General features: G+C 38.5%; 1 protein-coding gene across 1 annotated transcript; it reads right to left on the bottom strand.

The window, feature by feature from the left end:
- Positions 1-4,128: 4,128 nt before the first annotated feature.
- Positions 4,129-17,814, bottom strand: SUPV3L1 (Suv3 like RNA helicase). The gene is made up of 14 exons (XM_010172521.2): positions 17,743-17,814; positions 17,358-17,465; positions 15,626-15,740; positions 14,809-14,977; positions 13,231-13,342; positions 12,867-12,944; positions 11,742-11,833; positions 10,573-10,753; positions 10,081-10,174; positions 9,203-9,422; positions 8,749-8,829; positions 7,078-7,254; positions 5,336-5,484; positions 4,129-4,940 (listed from the first exon to the last, which is right to left on the bottom strand). Exons 2-14 carry the CDS (start codon positions 17,419-17,421, stop codon positions 4,445-4,447), a joined length of 2,028 nt encoding a protein of 675 aa, XP_010170823.1. The 5' UTR covers positions 17,422-17,465; positions 17,743-17,814; the 3' UTR covers positions 4,129-4,444.
- Positions 17,815-18,095: the final 281 nt, after the last annotated feature.

Genomic DNA, 18,095 nt, shown 5'->3' on the forward strand with positions numbered 1-18,095 from the left:
AAATTATACAGAACCTCTGCTAAGAAAGGTTGAGGGGGTTTTTTGGGGGTTGTTTTTGGTTTGGGTTTTTTTTTTTCTCCCCCTCCTGCCTTACATCAGGGATGAGCTCTGGACACTGGGAGATTCTGCCAGCTCTATTTATTTTTCACTATTCTAGAACAAGAGTAAAGCAGAGTGGCTGAACAGTCCATAAATAGGTCTTGTTCTAAAATTAGGCCTTTGATCTTCAAGAGAAAGGGAGAAAAGAAAGAAGAAAAAAGCCACACTACCAGCCAGAAAGCACGGTTCACTTATCCTGTATTCATCTTTTAATAACTGCTGGCTCGTTAAGTCAGACACTGACTCCCAGAGGGACTGTCGCTTTCCTCATTGTTTACCCATGCCATCCGAGTCACAACCCCTCTGGCCAGCAAAATTGAAAACATCACCTTTCAAGCTCCATCCCACTTTGATCCAGAGCTCATTGTGTCTGTAATACAGTAGATTTATTTTTCATTCTCTCTTTTCTTTCTTTCTCTAACGGATGCCACTGGAAAAGGGTCTCAAAGATCTAAACACTACTAAACTGGCAGCAAGCTCTGTTAAATACCTGACATGTCAGAATCACTGCGTAACTTGTTCACTCGTCCCTGGTGCATCCTAGCTTCAGGCAGGCTGTTGTGCAAGAAAAGAAAAGACATTATCTCATTTCCATGCAGACAGCAGTTCAATGCACTAAGGGCCTGATACCCAAATATGTTACAGTCATTTTGTACGTACTCTGGCCAGTACAGGGCAAATAATCCAGGACCAAGTGAACAGATCAGCTCCAATTGCACGCAGCTTGGAAGCTTGAGGTAATGTTGTTTTTTCCCTTTGTTAGAGCTGCACCCAATAAAAGCTAGTCACAAAACCTCCCTTCCCCCTTTGCAAGTTTTAATACCCCTCTCTCTACTTTCTTCTCCTGCAGTTCTCCCTCGAAACCCTGTCTCAAGGCATAGCAGAGAATCCTGAAGAGGCTGGTGCTCAGGTAGCCCATCCACCTCCCACAGCCTTGCAGTCAAAGGCCTGCAGAGAAAAGGAGCTCATAGCTACAATGGAGCGATTCAGATAAATGCCAGAGTGCATCAGCTAAACATGCAGCCGTTACCTCGAGAAAGAGGTACCACAGTAATAAGCACTTTATTGCTGCAAAAACGCCAATATCTTTGGTGAGGTATCAGAGGCAGCAGCAACATTGCTGAGTTTGGCACCCAGGTTAACAAGGAGACAGTGGACAAGGCTACAAGTGAGTCATCAGGAGAAATCCTTCTTCACTGTAGTTTATGTTTCCAAGACCGACCCTCAGAAGACATTTCCCCTGCCAGTAGCAGCAGCTTTGTTCCCCATTATATTCCCACAAGTTCATCAAAACTCAGAATAGAAAGGGGTCCCCACACTCGTCCTGCATATGCCCCTGCTAGGGCAACATCAGGCTGCAAAATAAAGTGGAACACCTGAGGGGACTTACTGGAAAATTCACTCCAAGGACAGACGCTATTTAGAAAAGATGGAGACAGCACAGACAGAAAAGAACATTTTGCCTGAAGAGAAAGAAGGCTTTTACCAAGTAGTGCTGTTACAAGCAGCATTTTACATTTGAAGCGTAACAAACACACACAAAAAAATTGTGAAATCAATACATTTCCAAACATCTGTAACATGAATGCCTGAAATTAGTCTGGAAATCTGAACACCTGCCATGAACAGTTTTGCAAATGTGATTCCCAGATCAAGTGAACAATGTTGTTAATGTTGTTTAAAAGGAAGTTTTGGCACAGCCACGTGAAGAAGAGCAAGAGGCCACTCAATCCTCCCCAGGGGTTTGCTTGCACAGGGCATGTTAAAAATGTGCAGCTGCCATAGCTCTGCACCACACCAGTCCAGATTGTACCGTATGGGACCAATTTGGCAGCCATTCTAATGGGAGTCAATGACAGCCACATCATTAGCTCAGAAGAAAAGAAAACTTTCATAAAAAAGTCAGCCTGGAAACGCCTGAATAAACTTCAGAGCTTTTAAAACAGTTACTATGGAGTCACTATGGAAACAAGCAATGAGTTAAGCCAAGTGCTAATCTCAGTAAAATACAAAAAAAGAATGCTTATAGTCATTTAGCTTCCTTATTGCAAGGCTTGCTGCTCAAACATAAGGTTGGCTTATACTCAGAAGTCCCAGTCGCTCTTTCCTTGCTCAAAAATACACACTAGTGTGCAGCTTAGCATACAATTAAAGGATAAATTCATCAAAACAGTCTAGAAGCAAAGTACAGTAGCAATGTGGGTCTCCATCCCACACGCATTCGGGGAGAGAGAGGAGTAGTCCTTGCATAAGTGTGGTTTTAAACAGTGGTTTGCAGAATCAGCAAGGAGTTTGCAGTCCAAGAGGTAAGTGGGCAAATGCATGCTGTAAAAATGTGTCTGCAGGCTTGAGCAACTACAGCTTCCCTTTGAGTCTGTCAAGTACAAAGGACACAAGGAGGCAATGGATACCACTCAGTCACGTAATCCATATCACACAAGCTGTTTGAATAGTATCAAATGGGATACATTTGTAAGGGTTAATTACGAACTCACATTCTGTGCAAGTCATGTTGCTGTTAAGCAGAGGCTGCCAGGGCTCTGGGAAAGCAAAGCGGAATTACTCATCCGCAAAGCAGAAAATTCACATCATTCACGTGGCCGTTGCAACGCATATATTGTTTTTTTCTTGAGGGAGGAAAGAAAGATGGGGATTTGCAGGGGAAGGACCTAAAACTTTCCTTCCCCACCAGTCTGGTACTGCAATCAGCAGGAGATCATGTGGGTTAGAAATATTTACGCACTGCTTGCTTATTAGTAAATAATGGGGAAAGAGTACACGAACTACACTGAAATCAGCTGTTAAAAACATTATTCAAACTCCTGCAGACTTGTTTCTGAACAGCAGCTTAAAGGATTGATACTAGGAGGAAGCAAAGGGGATTCAGAGCAAACTTTCAACATGCAGAAATATGTGATATTATTTTAAAAAGTATTTCATGTAGTGAAATTCAACCTGGCTTTTACCAGTATCCCAACATTAACACAAGCAGGCTCTGCAGACTTGTATGTAGCCAACCCCAGAAACACAGTTGCTGCAGCACTATTCTCTTCAGGCAGTCCTAGCAACATGTCCTAGCGCTGAAACCCATTTCTGTGAGCACACAGCAGTTTCAGCATCTGATTCTCTCCAGTATCCCTACTGGGAGCTCAAAAGCGTACCCTAAAGCTGCTCACACCAAAAACAAATGACAGAGCATTTGTATGTGTATTAAAGAGGCATAGCCTGGTGGTGCACTGCCTTAAACATTATTCAGTGACACTGCATCAGGAAAAAAAAAGTCCTTTTCCCTGAGAACTTAGTTCCAACAAATTAAACCTTCCTCCAAGTGGTGAGCACCTAACTTTTCCAGTTTATGATAGCCACAACAAAACAGGTATTTGGAAATAATACTGGCACAAATATCAACCCACAAGCTGTTACTTGAACTATAAGCTGTTAAGTGAGCTTAAGTAAAATATTTTATGTCTCCTCTCAAAATTCAGATATCACAAACAAACACGCATGTGAAGCAAAAAAAACCCCAAACATTTATGAAGTGCAAGAGAACAAAATAATTTGCATGAAACTGAATTAGAAAAGTTAAGGAGAAACAGACATCTGAATTTTCCAAAAGTTAATAAATTATACTTATGCCTCTAACTTCTCCTCCTTGACCCCAAAAATAATACTCCAATTTTTCTCTTTTTTTCTCCCTCCAAACTTTGCCTGAATCAGTATGATGAGCTCTTCCTAGTAGAAAGAATACAATTTAAAGAGCAAGGGCAGATTTTACTTTGTTTCAGTAACTACCCCTCAGATGACAGAATTAGAATTTACTCAAAAATTCCTGTGGCCAGAATTTCATCATTCCCAAACACACTAACAGAAATGCTTTTCACCTCCTTCCACATTACACAGGACACAAAGGTTAGAGGCGCATGACTCCTATCACTATTCTGACCCAGTTTCCTGCCAGGTTGCTCACTACTTGCTCGTTATCTGTTAAACTCTGCCCTTTGGGAAGGGATGGAATGAGTAGCTAATTCATTACTAGTGAAATATCTGATGTTTATTAACGACGTGAGGATATCTTGCAAGAAGACATCAAGTTCAAATCTTGACATTGCAGTGGATTATACACTTAGGCTGAACACCATGATTGAAAAAGTGTACAGCTGAGTGGTAAAAGCAAACTTATGGCCTTTGGCTTTTAAGAGTCCATTTCTGAGTGCTTCACGTAACTGGTCACAGAAGAAGGAAAAACATCAAGGAGTTGCAGCACTGTAAACATGAAATGCCAAAGAAGTTATTAAAATAGTATTTTATTTTATGAATAAAAACTAAACAGAATTAGGACATGGTTCTATTTCTTCTTTTTCCCCATTTCCTTTGAGCTATTCTGATCATTTCTTTTTGAACCAAAGCCGTATCTACCATTCCTGTGCTGATCCTGCCACTCACTCTCCAGCTGTCTCAGCATTTCTTGTGTCAGAAGTCCTTCACGCAGCAATCTGTTGGCAAGAGATCCACGTCCATGGCTTTTCAGATCCTCCTGCCTTGTACCAGACCGATAGGCTTTCAAGTTCTTTGCTCTTCTTTCTCCTGGAACCTCCACCGCAATAGAGAGAGCCTCTGTGGATTTTGCACCATGACGGTCTGGAACCACCCTGGTATCCCTCTTAGTCCTTGAAAGAGGAAAGTCTTCTGACACAACTTCTGCTGTGCCAGGAGCAACTGTAGACTGTGAAGCTCGGATAAGCTTTGTGATGTTGCAGACACCAACTTGTATAATGTCGTCTAGTTTTTTCTGAATATCCCTTACAAGGACAGCATCAGGGAACATATCCATGAAGCGGTAACTGAAGAGAGGTAAAACAACACACAATTAAACCTTTTCACTAAAGGACTGCTGACTGGGACAAAAATAAGATACACACTATGTAAAGTAAAAAAAAAAAAAATTATTACGTGTTGCATCGGAAGGCCACTGTATTTTAAGTGGCATTTCAGCTGCTCCAGTCCAGGATCACCTTGTTTCTAACCTTCTCTCTCTGTCAGTCACAAACTGTTCTCTGTAGAACCCATGACTTGCTCCCACAACATAGCTAGTTTGCATTTGTCAAGATCCGCTAAAGGGCCAAAGGAGCCCATACTGCGCCACATACACAGGCTCGAAGACAGTGCTTTTCTAGGACTGCAAGTCATAAACATTAGGAAAAAAATAAAAATCATTTTGAAGCACAAAAGACAATACCTTAACCACAGATAGAGGTCAAAAACATCATGAACAGCTTCAAGGTGCACAAGTTCTTTGATGTTCTTTGGAGCAGCTAACGGCCATTTGGTGTGCCGACAGAGCCAGTCAAACGTCAGGGGCTCATTTCTACTGAACTGTCTTGCAAACTGAAAAACAAATAGGTTCAGTGAAGTCCTCAGTTAAGTCAGGAAAGAGGAAATCCCAAATGAGTTAAATTCCCTTGAGTCTATATACATAGAATACTCCAGAAAATACCTGCTTTGTTTTACACCGCCAAAATGCCACACATTCTTTTACTTAATTACTCAAAGCAGGAGTCACCCCTCCTTTCCAGGGCCTCATTAACACAATTTGTCCACGGGTCACGCACAGAGTTAAGCAACAAAAGTATAGAGCTATCCAGAAAAGCATAACACTAAAGGCATATAATTTCATCTAGCAAAGCAGATGGACTTTGTCTTTTTTTCTTCTCCCCACGCACAGAGTGAAACTACCTTGTTTCACAATCTCCAGGGTTGAGAAAATGTTAGAATTGTTCCCTGACTTTGGAAACACAGTACTCGCAACCCAAACAGACTAATCTGCCCTAGAAATCAGTCCTTCTGAAACCTAGACATCTCAGCTCTTTTACTGACAGATAAACAAGCCAAATAAGGTTTACATTTAAATTTTTCAAGAGCATTGATGACTTGGAATAACTGTTTTCTAACTCACTGATACCAAAAGGTTGGTTGTCTGGGGTTTTTTGCCAAGGAACGGGACTAAAATTCACACAGGCACTCACAGCAGCCTACCTCCCTCAACACCACGTTATGCCCCTCTGCACCTTCATTGCTTGGGATCCAAATGCTCAGCATTTTCTTAATAACACACTTCCCCCCACCCCCGCCCCTCCAACTCTTTAAATCAATTGCTCAAATTTTAAAGAATATTATTAGCCATTTATGAAAAGCATAGGTGTAATATCTGTGACATGTGGGCACCACATCAGTTTCATTTTTACACTGCTTCATTTAAAATGTTTAATGCAGTCTCTAAAAGAGGACAAAGGCGATACTGTCTAACAAAGTAGCAGTCCCAAACAAAATTATTAATCCTGAAAAACTGAAATCAGCTGACTACAAATTCCTCAAAATAATCACTCTGGGGGCACAGTGGAAAACAGTTCATTCAGTCCTGAAAAGTGAAATGACGTAATTCTGAGAGCAACTTACAGTGCTGTATTTTCTGGGGTTTAAATTCTATGTAACTGTATTATAACATCAGCAATCACATTATTTTCTTTTGTTGACAAGCTAACAACTAGAAGCAACAGTATCTTGGTTTTTAAGGACTACTTCTAGACACACTGCAGCACAAAGCTTAACAGTGCACAAGTGACTACATAACACAATTCTGATCTCTCAGTTCAAAGACCACCTGCAAGGCAAGCAGTAGGATTCTCTGAGGGAAACAGCAGAAAAGCTATCCAAATTTTAATTTACATCACAAAATGAGAATCAGTTCTCAGATATAAAAAGCTTTGGCCAATAAATGGTGAAGAATGCAATTAAAAAAAAAATCTCCAGCTATTTTATATTACTACCTGTGAGCACTTTTTAAGAATGGTCTCAAATGATGACCTAACAACAAAACCTACAATAAATATATCAGCTAGATACAGTCTCAATGCACCAAGATCCACTCCCTCCAACTTAAATATCACTCTTTTTTTTTTTTTGAGGAAAAAAATAACTGACCTTCAACAACGTGGTACACACAAATGGCTCTTTTCTGTTCAAGGGTGCAGTGCAGAACACATATCGTGATCGCAAATTTAGTGGAATGTGCTGAATCATATCTGCTAGAAATTTAAAGTCATCAATATTGCAGACAAAGTAAAGCCCATCGACTTGTGAGAGACTCACAAAAATATCCTGTGAAAATATAACCAAATGAAAAGGATATTACTACAGGAGAGGGTTATTAAACTTTGTATTATCCAATCAAAAAATGAATTAGTGTTTCAAAGGCTAGTTATACTGAAAGAACAGTTAAAAATATCAAATTCGATCACAGTAATAAAGGGGGCAAGGGAGCTCCCTCTACTCTTTTAACAGGATTTTCATTAAATTCTCTAACACAGGATAAGAGGAGAAGACATAACACACACTATGCTTTATTTAAGCATTTTCAATTAGTCCCCTAACTAAGAAATAGTGTTCTGCAAGTGTACATTTTAGCTACAAAGAACACCACCACAGGAACCAGTTAACTACTACATTTAGAACTTGTTCCAGGTTTGTCACTTAGCATGACCCAAAAGGCTAACTCTACAGCATAAAATTCAATTAATTCAGGTAATTTTAGCCCAATGTCAGGAACAGATCTATTTTAGGAAGAAAGAAATCACAAGATAAATACGGTATTGAAATAGAGGAGTTCAAAGAACACCTAAAACACATCCACGGTTTGGAGAAACAGGAAATGCCACTGCGTATTGCAGGGGAGATTTTTATGGGCCCCAAAAATTGTCTAGTGTAGATGTCTGAAAGATTTATTTTTTTTTTAAATATCTTTAAAGAAACACTGAGTTTCTTAACTAGATATGTGACTGAATAGTTAAGAGACCAATAACATGATTTTTTTTATCTTAATACTTCTATGCTAACTCAGAAATTCTCAGTAGTAAAATTTTAAAGATGTGCTGTTACCCTACTAGCCTACATCTTTCAGGGAGGTCGCCAAGTCTAATCTTTTACCTCGAGGTTAGAAATCATAGACTTTGCTACATAACAGCACATCAGCAGAGAACAATAATACACATTTAAATCCATGAAAGCTGCTAAGAATTTCTTAGTGCACTAAAGATAATTATACAGCATTGGAAGCTTTATTTCTACTTTGAAAGCTTTAGGCACTTCCAAAAATTCTACTATCCAGCTAATGATGAGATCACATAGATCCCACAGAATACGTTTTCTCAAAGTTAAGCAGATACCGTTTTACCATGAAGTCCAAAGAACCAGAAAAAAAATCAGGTAGCTCTCAGATGTACAGAAGTCTGACACGACCAGCCCAGTTTCCCAGGAATTTTAACATAAATTTATCAAAATTTAAATCTCTAGTATTTTCAGGCTCAGAGCAAAAAGTCTACATTTAAAATACAGGAAAGGTGACATGAAAAGGTTGTTGTACACACTTCAACACATGTAAACATATTTACACACTTAAACAGCTTTCAAGTTTATTATAACACAGAAAAGTTTAGCAGTCTAAATATATTTGCAGTCACTGTGGTAGAGAAGAATCCAGCTGATAAAAGATACACACAAGGCTGTCTCTTGGGTTCCCAAAGCCTGTGTTCATGCAAAAACAGTGACTAAAAGCAATGCTCGATTTTTAAAGTAGAAGCCCTAAACCATTCTTACAATTAGATTGGAGAGAGTGGCATCAGGGAGATGATAAGCAAACATTTCTATCTGCTCAGGAGTCGGATGCAGGCCAGCTGCCTAAAGGGAAAATAAAGAAAAATATTTCCATTAATTCTCAATATTTTTCTTAAGTTAGTGCATCAGAAACAAAATCTGGAAAGACAAAACACAAGAAACCTAAGCACACTATAGAGTGCAGTTTATTTAGAACACTTATCTGGAACTTAAGAACTTCTGTGTTTGAGCTTTTAATTCTTAAAAGAGCAGCTTCAATATAAATGAAATATTGCAAGCCTCCAAATGGGACATACATGCAAAGTCACTCCAGCATGACACAATCCATTTTTATTAATAAGTTGTAAACAGACAAAAGGAAAAAATAATTTGAGATCAGGACATAATAAAACAGCACCAGGGCACACGTGTACAAACTGGGTACTGAGCCTCTCACCTTCACAGGGCGCACAGGCTCACTCAAAATTTCCTTCAGCTGCATAAGGTCACCACGATGCATTGTAGTGACTTCTCCTTGTTTGAAGGATGAGCCATAACGCCCAGCTCTGCCCGCGATTTGTAGAGCCTGAGAGGTTGTAATGGAGTCTATTTCCTTTTCTCCCTTCTCATTGACACTTGGCTTTACTATAGAGTTAAAAATTATTCTCTTTATACACCTGAAATATTTGAACAAAAACAAAGAGGAATCCTTTTTTGCAAATTATTTCCAAAATACAACTTTTACTACAGAAGAAGGAAAGGTGTTTGTTTTGTTTTGTTGGGGTTTTTTGAGCTTTTCCCCCCTTTATACAATAAGTGACCACAGATACCAGTTATGGACACAGTGTATTCAAAAGGGCAGCATAAGATTATTGGTTAGTTGCAGGAGAATCATCATCCTTACACACTTCAATCATGTTCTAACAGGGTCCCAATTCATTCATCATCACCTGCCTCAGTAGTTTATAGCAATGTGACTGCATTGCCCTCAGCAACAAAATATTTCTGAAACTGGACTGAACAGAAACACAGAGACTGATACTCTGACAAGCTAGCACATCTGACTCCAGTGAATCAAAAGGATCTTAACAGTGCCTGTTATCACACAGAATTAGGCCAAGAGAGCCACTTAAATCAGTTTTAAAATTAAAGTTAGTTCTACACAATCAAATTCATCACTGTTTCAGAATCAAAATGTATGTACTGTTATCTAGACATCGCAAATATCTAGCCAAATTAGTTAAGCTGGGGAGAATTAATGCATGTATCAAAACCCCCCCCGCTCCCCCCACCCCCCCCAAAAAAGTCATACCGTAAGCTGCTCCAAGTACTTACAAATTTAGTCCCATTCCAATTGCATCTGTAGCAACTAAAATTTTGCATGGATCATCAGGATCATTGAATTTCTTTGCCTGTTCAAGTTTTGTTCCTAACAGAGTAACAAAACACTTCATATAGTAAATTCTTAGAAAACAAAGACAGAAAGTATTACTAAGTCCAATGCCTTTATGATAGGCTAAGGGGAAAAAAAATGCTATTTGATTGGTATTTGGCTATTGTTGGGGGAAGGAGGCAGGAGAGATTTAAATCATTCCCAGAGCTGTGGATAGACCTCATTTAATTACATCTGTCTGAAGATAAACATTAAGTACATAACAAAGGTCTAATCCCAAGATTAAAACATCAGTCAGCAAAAGTTGATTACTTTCTCTAACTATACAGAGATGCAAAACTAGGAAAACTTGTACTGCTTAATTTTTAAAGTTTTTCTAAGAAAGTAGCAAGAAGCAGAAGGTTCCCTTAAAAATATAAGGAAGAGTGCTTTACCTGGTGGCAGACTGCCATATATGACAGCACATTCTAATCCTCTGGCTTCAATCTGTCGACTCACAGAGTAAATGTCATTCTTACTGAAACAGACAATGCAGTCCCCAGGCCGCAGGTTATCTAAAGATTCTAAAGCATAATCCAGCACAGCAAGAGGAGTGAGTCTCTCGTAGTTCCGGACCTAGAATCAAAGGAGTTGTCAAAGATTTATTTATTTATTTATTTATTTATTTATTTTTAATAAAAATTTCCTGTGGAATATCAGTCAGTATGGTTATTATCACAATTGATTGTAACACTGAGGGACCTTTCACAGTCCTGAAAGGAAAATTACTGGGTAGAAGGTGATACACACCTTATGCACTTGCGTACGTGCAGCACTTCCCAAGCTGAGAACTATATGGCCTTTTCAAGCTGAGAACTATATGGCCTTTTCAAGCTGAGAACTATATGGCCTTTTCAAGTTCTTCAAGAAGAACTCTATATTTTCACATGTAAACTAGATTCAAATAAATAAGTATTCAGGCTATGCAGCAATACTATCAAGAACTGAGAATCTTGTTTTCACTCAGTCATCTGAATGCTGTAACTGCTCCCCTTTCAGAATCACACGCCCCACCGCACACAGATATATAAAGCTACAGCTAATTCACCAGGAAATCATGCAGGCTGGACTTTCTTAGGACCAAATTTTATGCTTTTAAATACTTTTCAAAAAGGAATCTTCCCAAGAAAATGAAATATTTATGACAGTAAAGTTGAGTTTCGGAGATCTTTCAATCACTTTCTTCTGCAGGCGTTAGCTCTTTTAACTTCTTTCCTCACCATATGGAGAAAAACTATCAAGATTCAGTAACTTCAGGGAGGGAACTATGTCCCCCAGGAAGAACAGAACTGTAAAGAAAGCTCCTAAAGAGACATAGCACACCCTGATGGGAAGTCAGCAAAGCACTTAACTTCTTTAAGCAAAACAGTACCACTATAAAAAACCCAAACAAAACTAAACAGCCTTGCAACATCTCCTTTGGTTTACAGGAACTGAGAACATTTTAACAAGAACTCCTGCAAGAGTAACTTCTGTCAGTGATATCCCCACTAATTTTTTGCCTGTTTTCCATCAAGGAGAACCTGATGTTCTGTCAGTAACCTTACAGAATTAAAAAGCTTACTTCAACTTCCTCCCCTGTAGTATACATGAGCTCTGTCACCAAGTCAATAGCAGCAGCTTCTCCACAAATGTGGATTTCTTCCGCACAGAGTCCTGCACAAGATCCAATGAAATAAAATGCAAAATGTTACATATTTTAGACAACAGTAGCTTTAGCTGACTCTTAAGGTACCCAAAAATTACATTTTTCTTGCTAAACACATCAATGAGGACTGTATTTCACCTCCTCAGCATCTCAAATCAGTACCTAAAGCCTCTCCCACAATACAGCTCTACTTCCCTAGAGCTGCTCTTGATCTCCCATCAGCAACTGATGCTTGGAAAGTAGAGCAGCTAATACCTTGTTGCATCCCGTCAGCCAAACAAGTGGTAACCTCAACCACTGAACAAAATGGTGCAAAGCTTTGAGTATGTTTTGTTTACTACTAATGTTTTACTGACTCTCAAATCACAGCAGAACTGAAGAGCTTTGTTTTCTTCATGACCTTCTAAAATTATTAATACGTCTCTAATGCAGTCAGAAGAGAAAAAGGAAAAAGAATAGAAAAGAAAAAAATAGGAGATAGGGAAAGTGTAATAAATCATCCTGTTAACCTTAGCATCAAAAGTAGTGAAGGGAAGGGCAAAGGTGAGAAACTGGATTCTAAACTTCTGTTCAAAATCTGAGGAAAAATGGATTTCGAAAATTCCTCTTGAAAAATTCTAAAATTATCAAAAGAAGCATTCTCCTGAGAATTTAACAGATCAGTGTAGCTCTATAAACGAGCCATTTGAAATTAACACTATAAAACATTTAATGTTTGCCATGTTGCCATACATTTAACAATATCTCTTCATAACAAAATCTCTGAAAAATTGTGTTGTTTTAATTGAACAAAAAAAGCATATTTCTAGAAAATAATCAGTGTAAAAGGACAGAGCACAGTAACAACACCAAGACTCTGTATTATCCAAAGAGGCAAAACTAAAAGAGGCATATGTATAACTTAAGAGAATAAAAATTTTTAAAAACACTAAGTAAAACCTGACAGGTAACTTGCTGCCATACAGGCAAATCCTTTGAGGCAGAGTAATTCTCTAACTCACTGTGAGAAGACATATGAAGAGACATCACAAACAAGCTTACCTAGAAGGGCTCTTGTCCAAGCCCAGCCTCTGGCAGGATCTCTGATCATCTGAATTTCATCAATCACAGCAACTTCATCTTAAAACAAAAAAGAAAAATATGATGCACCAAGTAAGAGCACCTAGAACAGCAATACAACACAGGAAGGAACTCAAAGGCTTTCTAGAACAGGTTGCTCAAATCAAGTTAATCCTCTACCACCAATAAGCTATTCTAAGATGACCCAGGTTTTATTAATTGTTCTAACATAGTTCAGAAATTGTTCAAATAAAAATGAAAAGGAATAGCTCATCTACTTCAGAGCCCAAGCAATAACACACATAAAGATACTACAGATATGACAGAAACAATTATGTATACATACAAGGTGTGTTAGTGCTGCACATTTCAATGGTGCAAGCAATATGAGGAGCTTGTCTGGCATCTTCATTGGCATATACACGCTCTTCTCCTGTCACCAAGTCACACGGCACATTCTAAAGGAATTCAGAAAACTCATGTTAAGTTTCTTTAATGTAACAGAATCCCCTTTCCAAACAGGAAAAAAAATCAATTTCTTAAAGTAGCTTCTAAGACAGTATAATGGAAGCTACCCAGAGAATAACTACTCAGCCTTTTGTGACTTGTGCCCTGTATTTAAGTCCCATCAGACTGAATAATTAGACACCCTCTCATACTCCTGCAGGAGATTACATCTTCCACTGAGCATTTCAGAGCTGTCACATCTGCAACAAAAGAACTGTCAGAAGAGCTGTAGTATAAGGGGCTCATAAAGCAAGGCCCAGCAGTGAAGGAGCTTTGCAAGCTCCAGCCTCCTCCAGTTCATCAGGTGATGGCCCTGATGGGTGTCTCACCTGCTGCCTTACGTTCACACAGCAAGAGTTCATGAGGACTAGCTGTGAGAGAAAGCAGGGGCCACCACCCTCTGACAGCTCTACATTCACTGAATCTCAGGCAGATGGCTACTCCTTGCCTATCTACAGCCAGCTGTAGAGCCATGCAGGAAGCCCTGTTTAAGCCTCCAGGGGTACGTATGATCCATGAGTAGCCAAGTGATCCATCACTGCCACATGAAAAGCCCTCACACACACTAAACACATGGGAAAAACAGTGCAGTAACTTTATGAACAAGGAACATCACTACACGGTATCCACGTTCACTATGCAGTGAATCTCCTGTCTCCTAGGACAAGCCAGTCTTTCTTACGTGTTGCTTTGATAAACCAATGATAAGAATTAGAAGTTCTGCATGATAGACTTAGCAAAAAAAAAAAAAAAAGAGAAATCACAAGATCATTTGGTAAACTCTACTGTACATACACACTATGCTGCACTAACGTGATGTGTTATTGTAATGCTTCAGAACTGGTGTAGTTCTGTGCAGCTGGAAACACACTGGTGAGGAACCTTCAAAAAGATGCTGAAAGCAATGAGAAAAGTACTAATGAAAGCTTCCTCTGGGGACCTGATATAGGGCACTGCTTTCAACTCAACACATCTGAAGCTGCAGAGCTTTTTATTAGATGGTTGAGTGAAATATATTTAAACATTGATGCAGAAGGCTGAGGGGAGTTAAGCAAGGGTAATTTCTTGCATACAAGCTACAATAATTAAAGTCATGGGCAAAAGAAGCCACAGTTTCCACACTGAAAAAGCTAATAGTAGAATCTGGCTAAACCCAGGGAGAGAAAAGCTACAGGAAAATTGAGGTAGGTTACAGGGATGATTGCACAGCATGTGCTTTGGGGAAAGTGAAGCTTCATTTGGGGAAACAATGTTCCATTCCACACACCTAAAGCAGAAATCCACGACTGGTATTCACATGAGCTGACACTACTGCACAGCAAAGGCACCCATTCAAGCAACTACGGTACTTTACAAACATGCATTCATGACACTGTTCCAGCACTAAGGATGTAGGTAAGTAATATAACATACTGACAGCATCATTACTCTTTTGGAAGATCTCATGAGCCAGAAGTTTTAGTGGACCGCAGTATATTCCAGATTTTGCTGACAAAAATCTCTGGATAGCATGGTAAGTTTTTCCACTGTTTGTAGGACCAGCATGGAATATTATCTTTCTCTGAATAGCCCTGGCATCTGGATACCTAAAACATACACAACAAATCAGATCTGTTGAACCTTTATCTAGTGTTCTGGGTACTGATTCAGGGGAAATTGCAAATTATCTTAAATATTTACTTATTAATAGGCTTTTTCATATGTGTTGAAAGCAGAAAGACCACGTGTGGTGGTTTGGGTGGATTCACCCTTTTTGCTTGCTTTTCTACACAGCAAAACCAGGACACCATGTTCTTAAATAGAGACAGTATAAAGAGGTTACTGTGTCTTACACATTCACCTTCTACATCATACAAGGCTTTCAAAGATTTAGAGTGGAATTCACACATTGTGTTTTAAATAACTCTCATTACTGTGGTCTCTCTCCTTGAGTATATTAACTTTTTAATATTCTGGCATGCCACCTCCCAAACTGATACAGCCAGAAGACAGCTTTCTGGCAAGGCAATACCAACTCAGCGACTTTCATAGCTGATATAATTTTATTTTCCTTTTAATTGATTGCAAAATATCTTTGTTACAAAGATAAGAATTCCTGACACAAATTATTGTAAAAACAGATAAATTAAACTTAAAACATAGTGCAATTATACATTATAAAGCTTAAGTCCACAGACTACAAAATTCTATGACACTAAGAAAAGAAAACACTGCAACCATGTAAGCACACTGACCAGTTGGGTGGCAACCTCAGATCACTGATCTTGCGCAGATCATCCATACAGTCCAGCATCGGAAAGATTTGCTTTGCATGTCTCAGGAAAAATGGAAAGAGATCATCCACGTGACCTAGAAGACAAACCCTTTTAAGAAAGTTTGCATGCTTGTCTGAAGGTGTGTGTCTTCATAATAAACTTTTTAAAAAATTTTTACTACTTCCATCACACACTTATGCAATTCTTTCAACTTCTGGCTCTCTACAAAATTCAGTAATTATCTCAATGGCAGAAAGGTAAACTAACTTGAGTACACGGACTCATTAAGAAATGTAATACAAACACAATAGTATGAAAAAAATATATCTCATTTCACTATATTCACTCTGGTTAGCCTACATGTCTAGAGAACTTCTAAATAAAATGAGAAGCTATGGAAAAGCTGAATGAGAAATGGCTTTTCTGTCTCAAGACTTTAGCCTTTTGATCTTAAATTCATGTGCTTCCTTCAAATAAAGTAAAATAAAAGCTTCTAAAATGCTTTTATAAATAAACAGATAAAAACAGAACAGTTTGCAGCTTCCCTAAGCTACTAAGACTTGGGATCCTGGGTCAAAATTGTAATCCTACAATTGCTAGAATTGCTAGGTAAGAAAACAAAACCTGACAAATCGACTCAGAAGAGACACACAGGTTCACTCTTCTAAATATTTGCAGAGTAGACATGTGGCCTTAAAGGTGTCATTTCAGGTCACACTCTAAATGTCCAGCTCTCATAGAATTTCAAAGAACTATGTGGATCTAAAAAACTGTTACTATCAAATACACACACACACACACACACACACAGGAAAAAAGCACTGTTTGGTTTTAAATTGAGAATTAGTATTTAATGAATCAAAATTATTGTGAAAAATTTAAAGAAATTAAAAACTGTAGTATTTTAAATTATCCTCTTTGGACAAGCAAAACTCAACTAAAAAACTTCAAAACTCCAACAATAAACAACCTTTTACACTCCTATATATGTGAGTTTTAAGGCATACATAAACAATGCTCATATATAAGTGAATAAGGAGTGGAAGTGAGGAAATCACGTGGAAGATTTTATCCACAACTAATACAAAAAGACACTTTAAATTTCGCAAGATAGTAAACATTTAAAATCTACACATTTACATTTTAATGAACGGCCACTGTAACCTTTAAAACACCATTACTAAAACGCGCAAAAGTTCCGCAGCTCAAACTGTGGAGAAGGCTGGTTCTGCTGTTACCAGCTAGCATCACCACTTAGTTACATGCCGTTGATTACAACACACGATGCAGTACGGAAGCAAACAACGCTCGTTTCTATCAGTGCCACACGGAGACAGAGCACAGTCACAGAGCTGTATTCCCAAATACCTTAAGCCACCTGGCCAGGAGAAAGCTCTCAAAGTGCCCCCTAGTGACTACTGGATTTTTAAGAAAGGTATAAACTGAACAGTACTGTTTTCACTTCAGCAATGAACAGATGCTATAAAACAGGCTGTTTCTTGCTAAGACCTCCATCTCTTTTGTTTCCACTTCAGAAGATTTAAGGACAGAACACTCCACAGGATAGGCACAAATGTTTCTGAAGGGGAAGCAGTAATTTTTAATCTCTTTTACAGCATAGTAGGAGGGTCCACAGGTATGTAAGTAAGCATATAGATCAAAAACAAGAAAAAAATGCATATTTTATTTTACAAGCACTCTAGATACTTGCCTGCATCACAGCATATATCATTGAGAATAATATGCAAATCAGCACTCACAGAACTGGATTCCATGATATACTTCCTAAAGCTTATAAATGCTTGGTGAAACAGGCGAGCTGCAAGAAAAAAAAGGAACAAAGTGAATGCGACTGGGATCACAAAACTGTATCTGCTGTATTTGTAAACACCCGACAAAACACTGATGTAGTCCATTAGAAACCTATCCCTTAATATGAGATATTACAAGTAAATATAAAGGTTATCTGAACCGAGTTACACAGACAATCTAAACAAACAGTGTCATGAGACCCATAAAAGATCCAATCTACCTAATACCGTATGCAAATAAAAGCAATTTTGCATTAAAAAAACCATCTTGTAATATTTTCTTACCATCTAATCCATTTTCTGCTCCTAGTCTTTGAATTTCTTTTCTTTTGTAGAACTTATTTAAGTTTTTTAGAACTTCACCTGCAGAAAGAGAGTAACATTTTTTTTAGTTTGCTCAAAATTAAATCAATTCTGCTGACCCAAAGATCATAGCTCATAATCTCATTACTTTGGAGACAGGGAGTCCTTGCCATGCTGAACAGGGCCAAATAATTTCTCCCTAAATTAACACAATCAATGAATGATTGAGCCTTCTGTGGAAAAGGACAATCTTAAACTGCAGCAGAGTAAGAATTGCCATGAAGTTGAGGTCACTATTTGACAGACACTCTCCTTGGTACTTGATAGGAAAGCAT

Source organism: Antrostomus carolinensis, unplaced genomic scaffold (assembly GCF_000700745.2).
Source record: "Antrostomus carolinensis isolate BGI_N321 unplaced genomic scaffold, ASM70074v2 scaffold5277, whole genome shotgun sequence".
NCBI lineage: Eukaryota > Metazoa > Chordata > Aves > Caprimulgiformes > Caprimulgidae > Antrostomus > Antrostomus carolinensis.

Coding starts and splice junctions, on each gene's coding strand:
- SUPV3L1 (XM_010172521.2), bottom strand. CDS start 17,421: ATGGAATCCAGTTCTGTGAGTGCTGATTTGCATATTATTCTCAATGAT. Junction 15,741..17,357: donor TGATATATGCTGTGATGCAG/GCAAGTATCTAG, acceptor TTTGTCTTCTAG/GTCACGTGGATGATCTCTTT. Junction 7,255..8,748: donor CCACTCTCTCCAATCTAATT/GTAAGAATGGTT, acceptor ATATTTTCACAG/GATATTTTTGTGAGTCTCTC.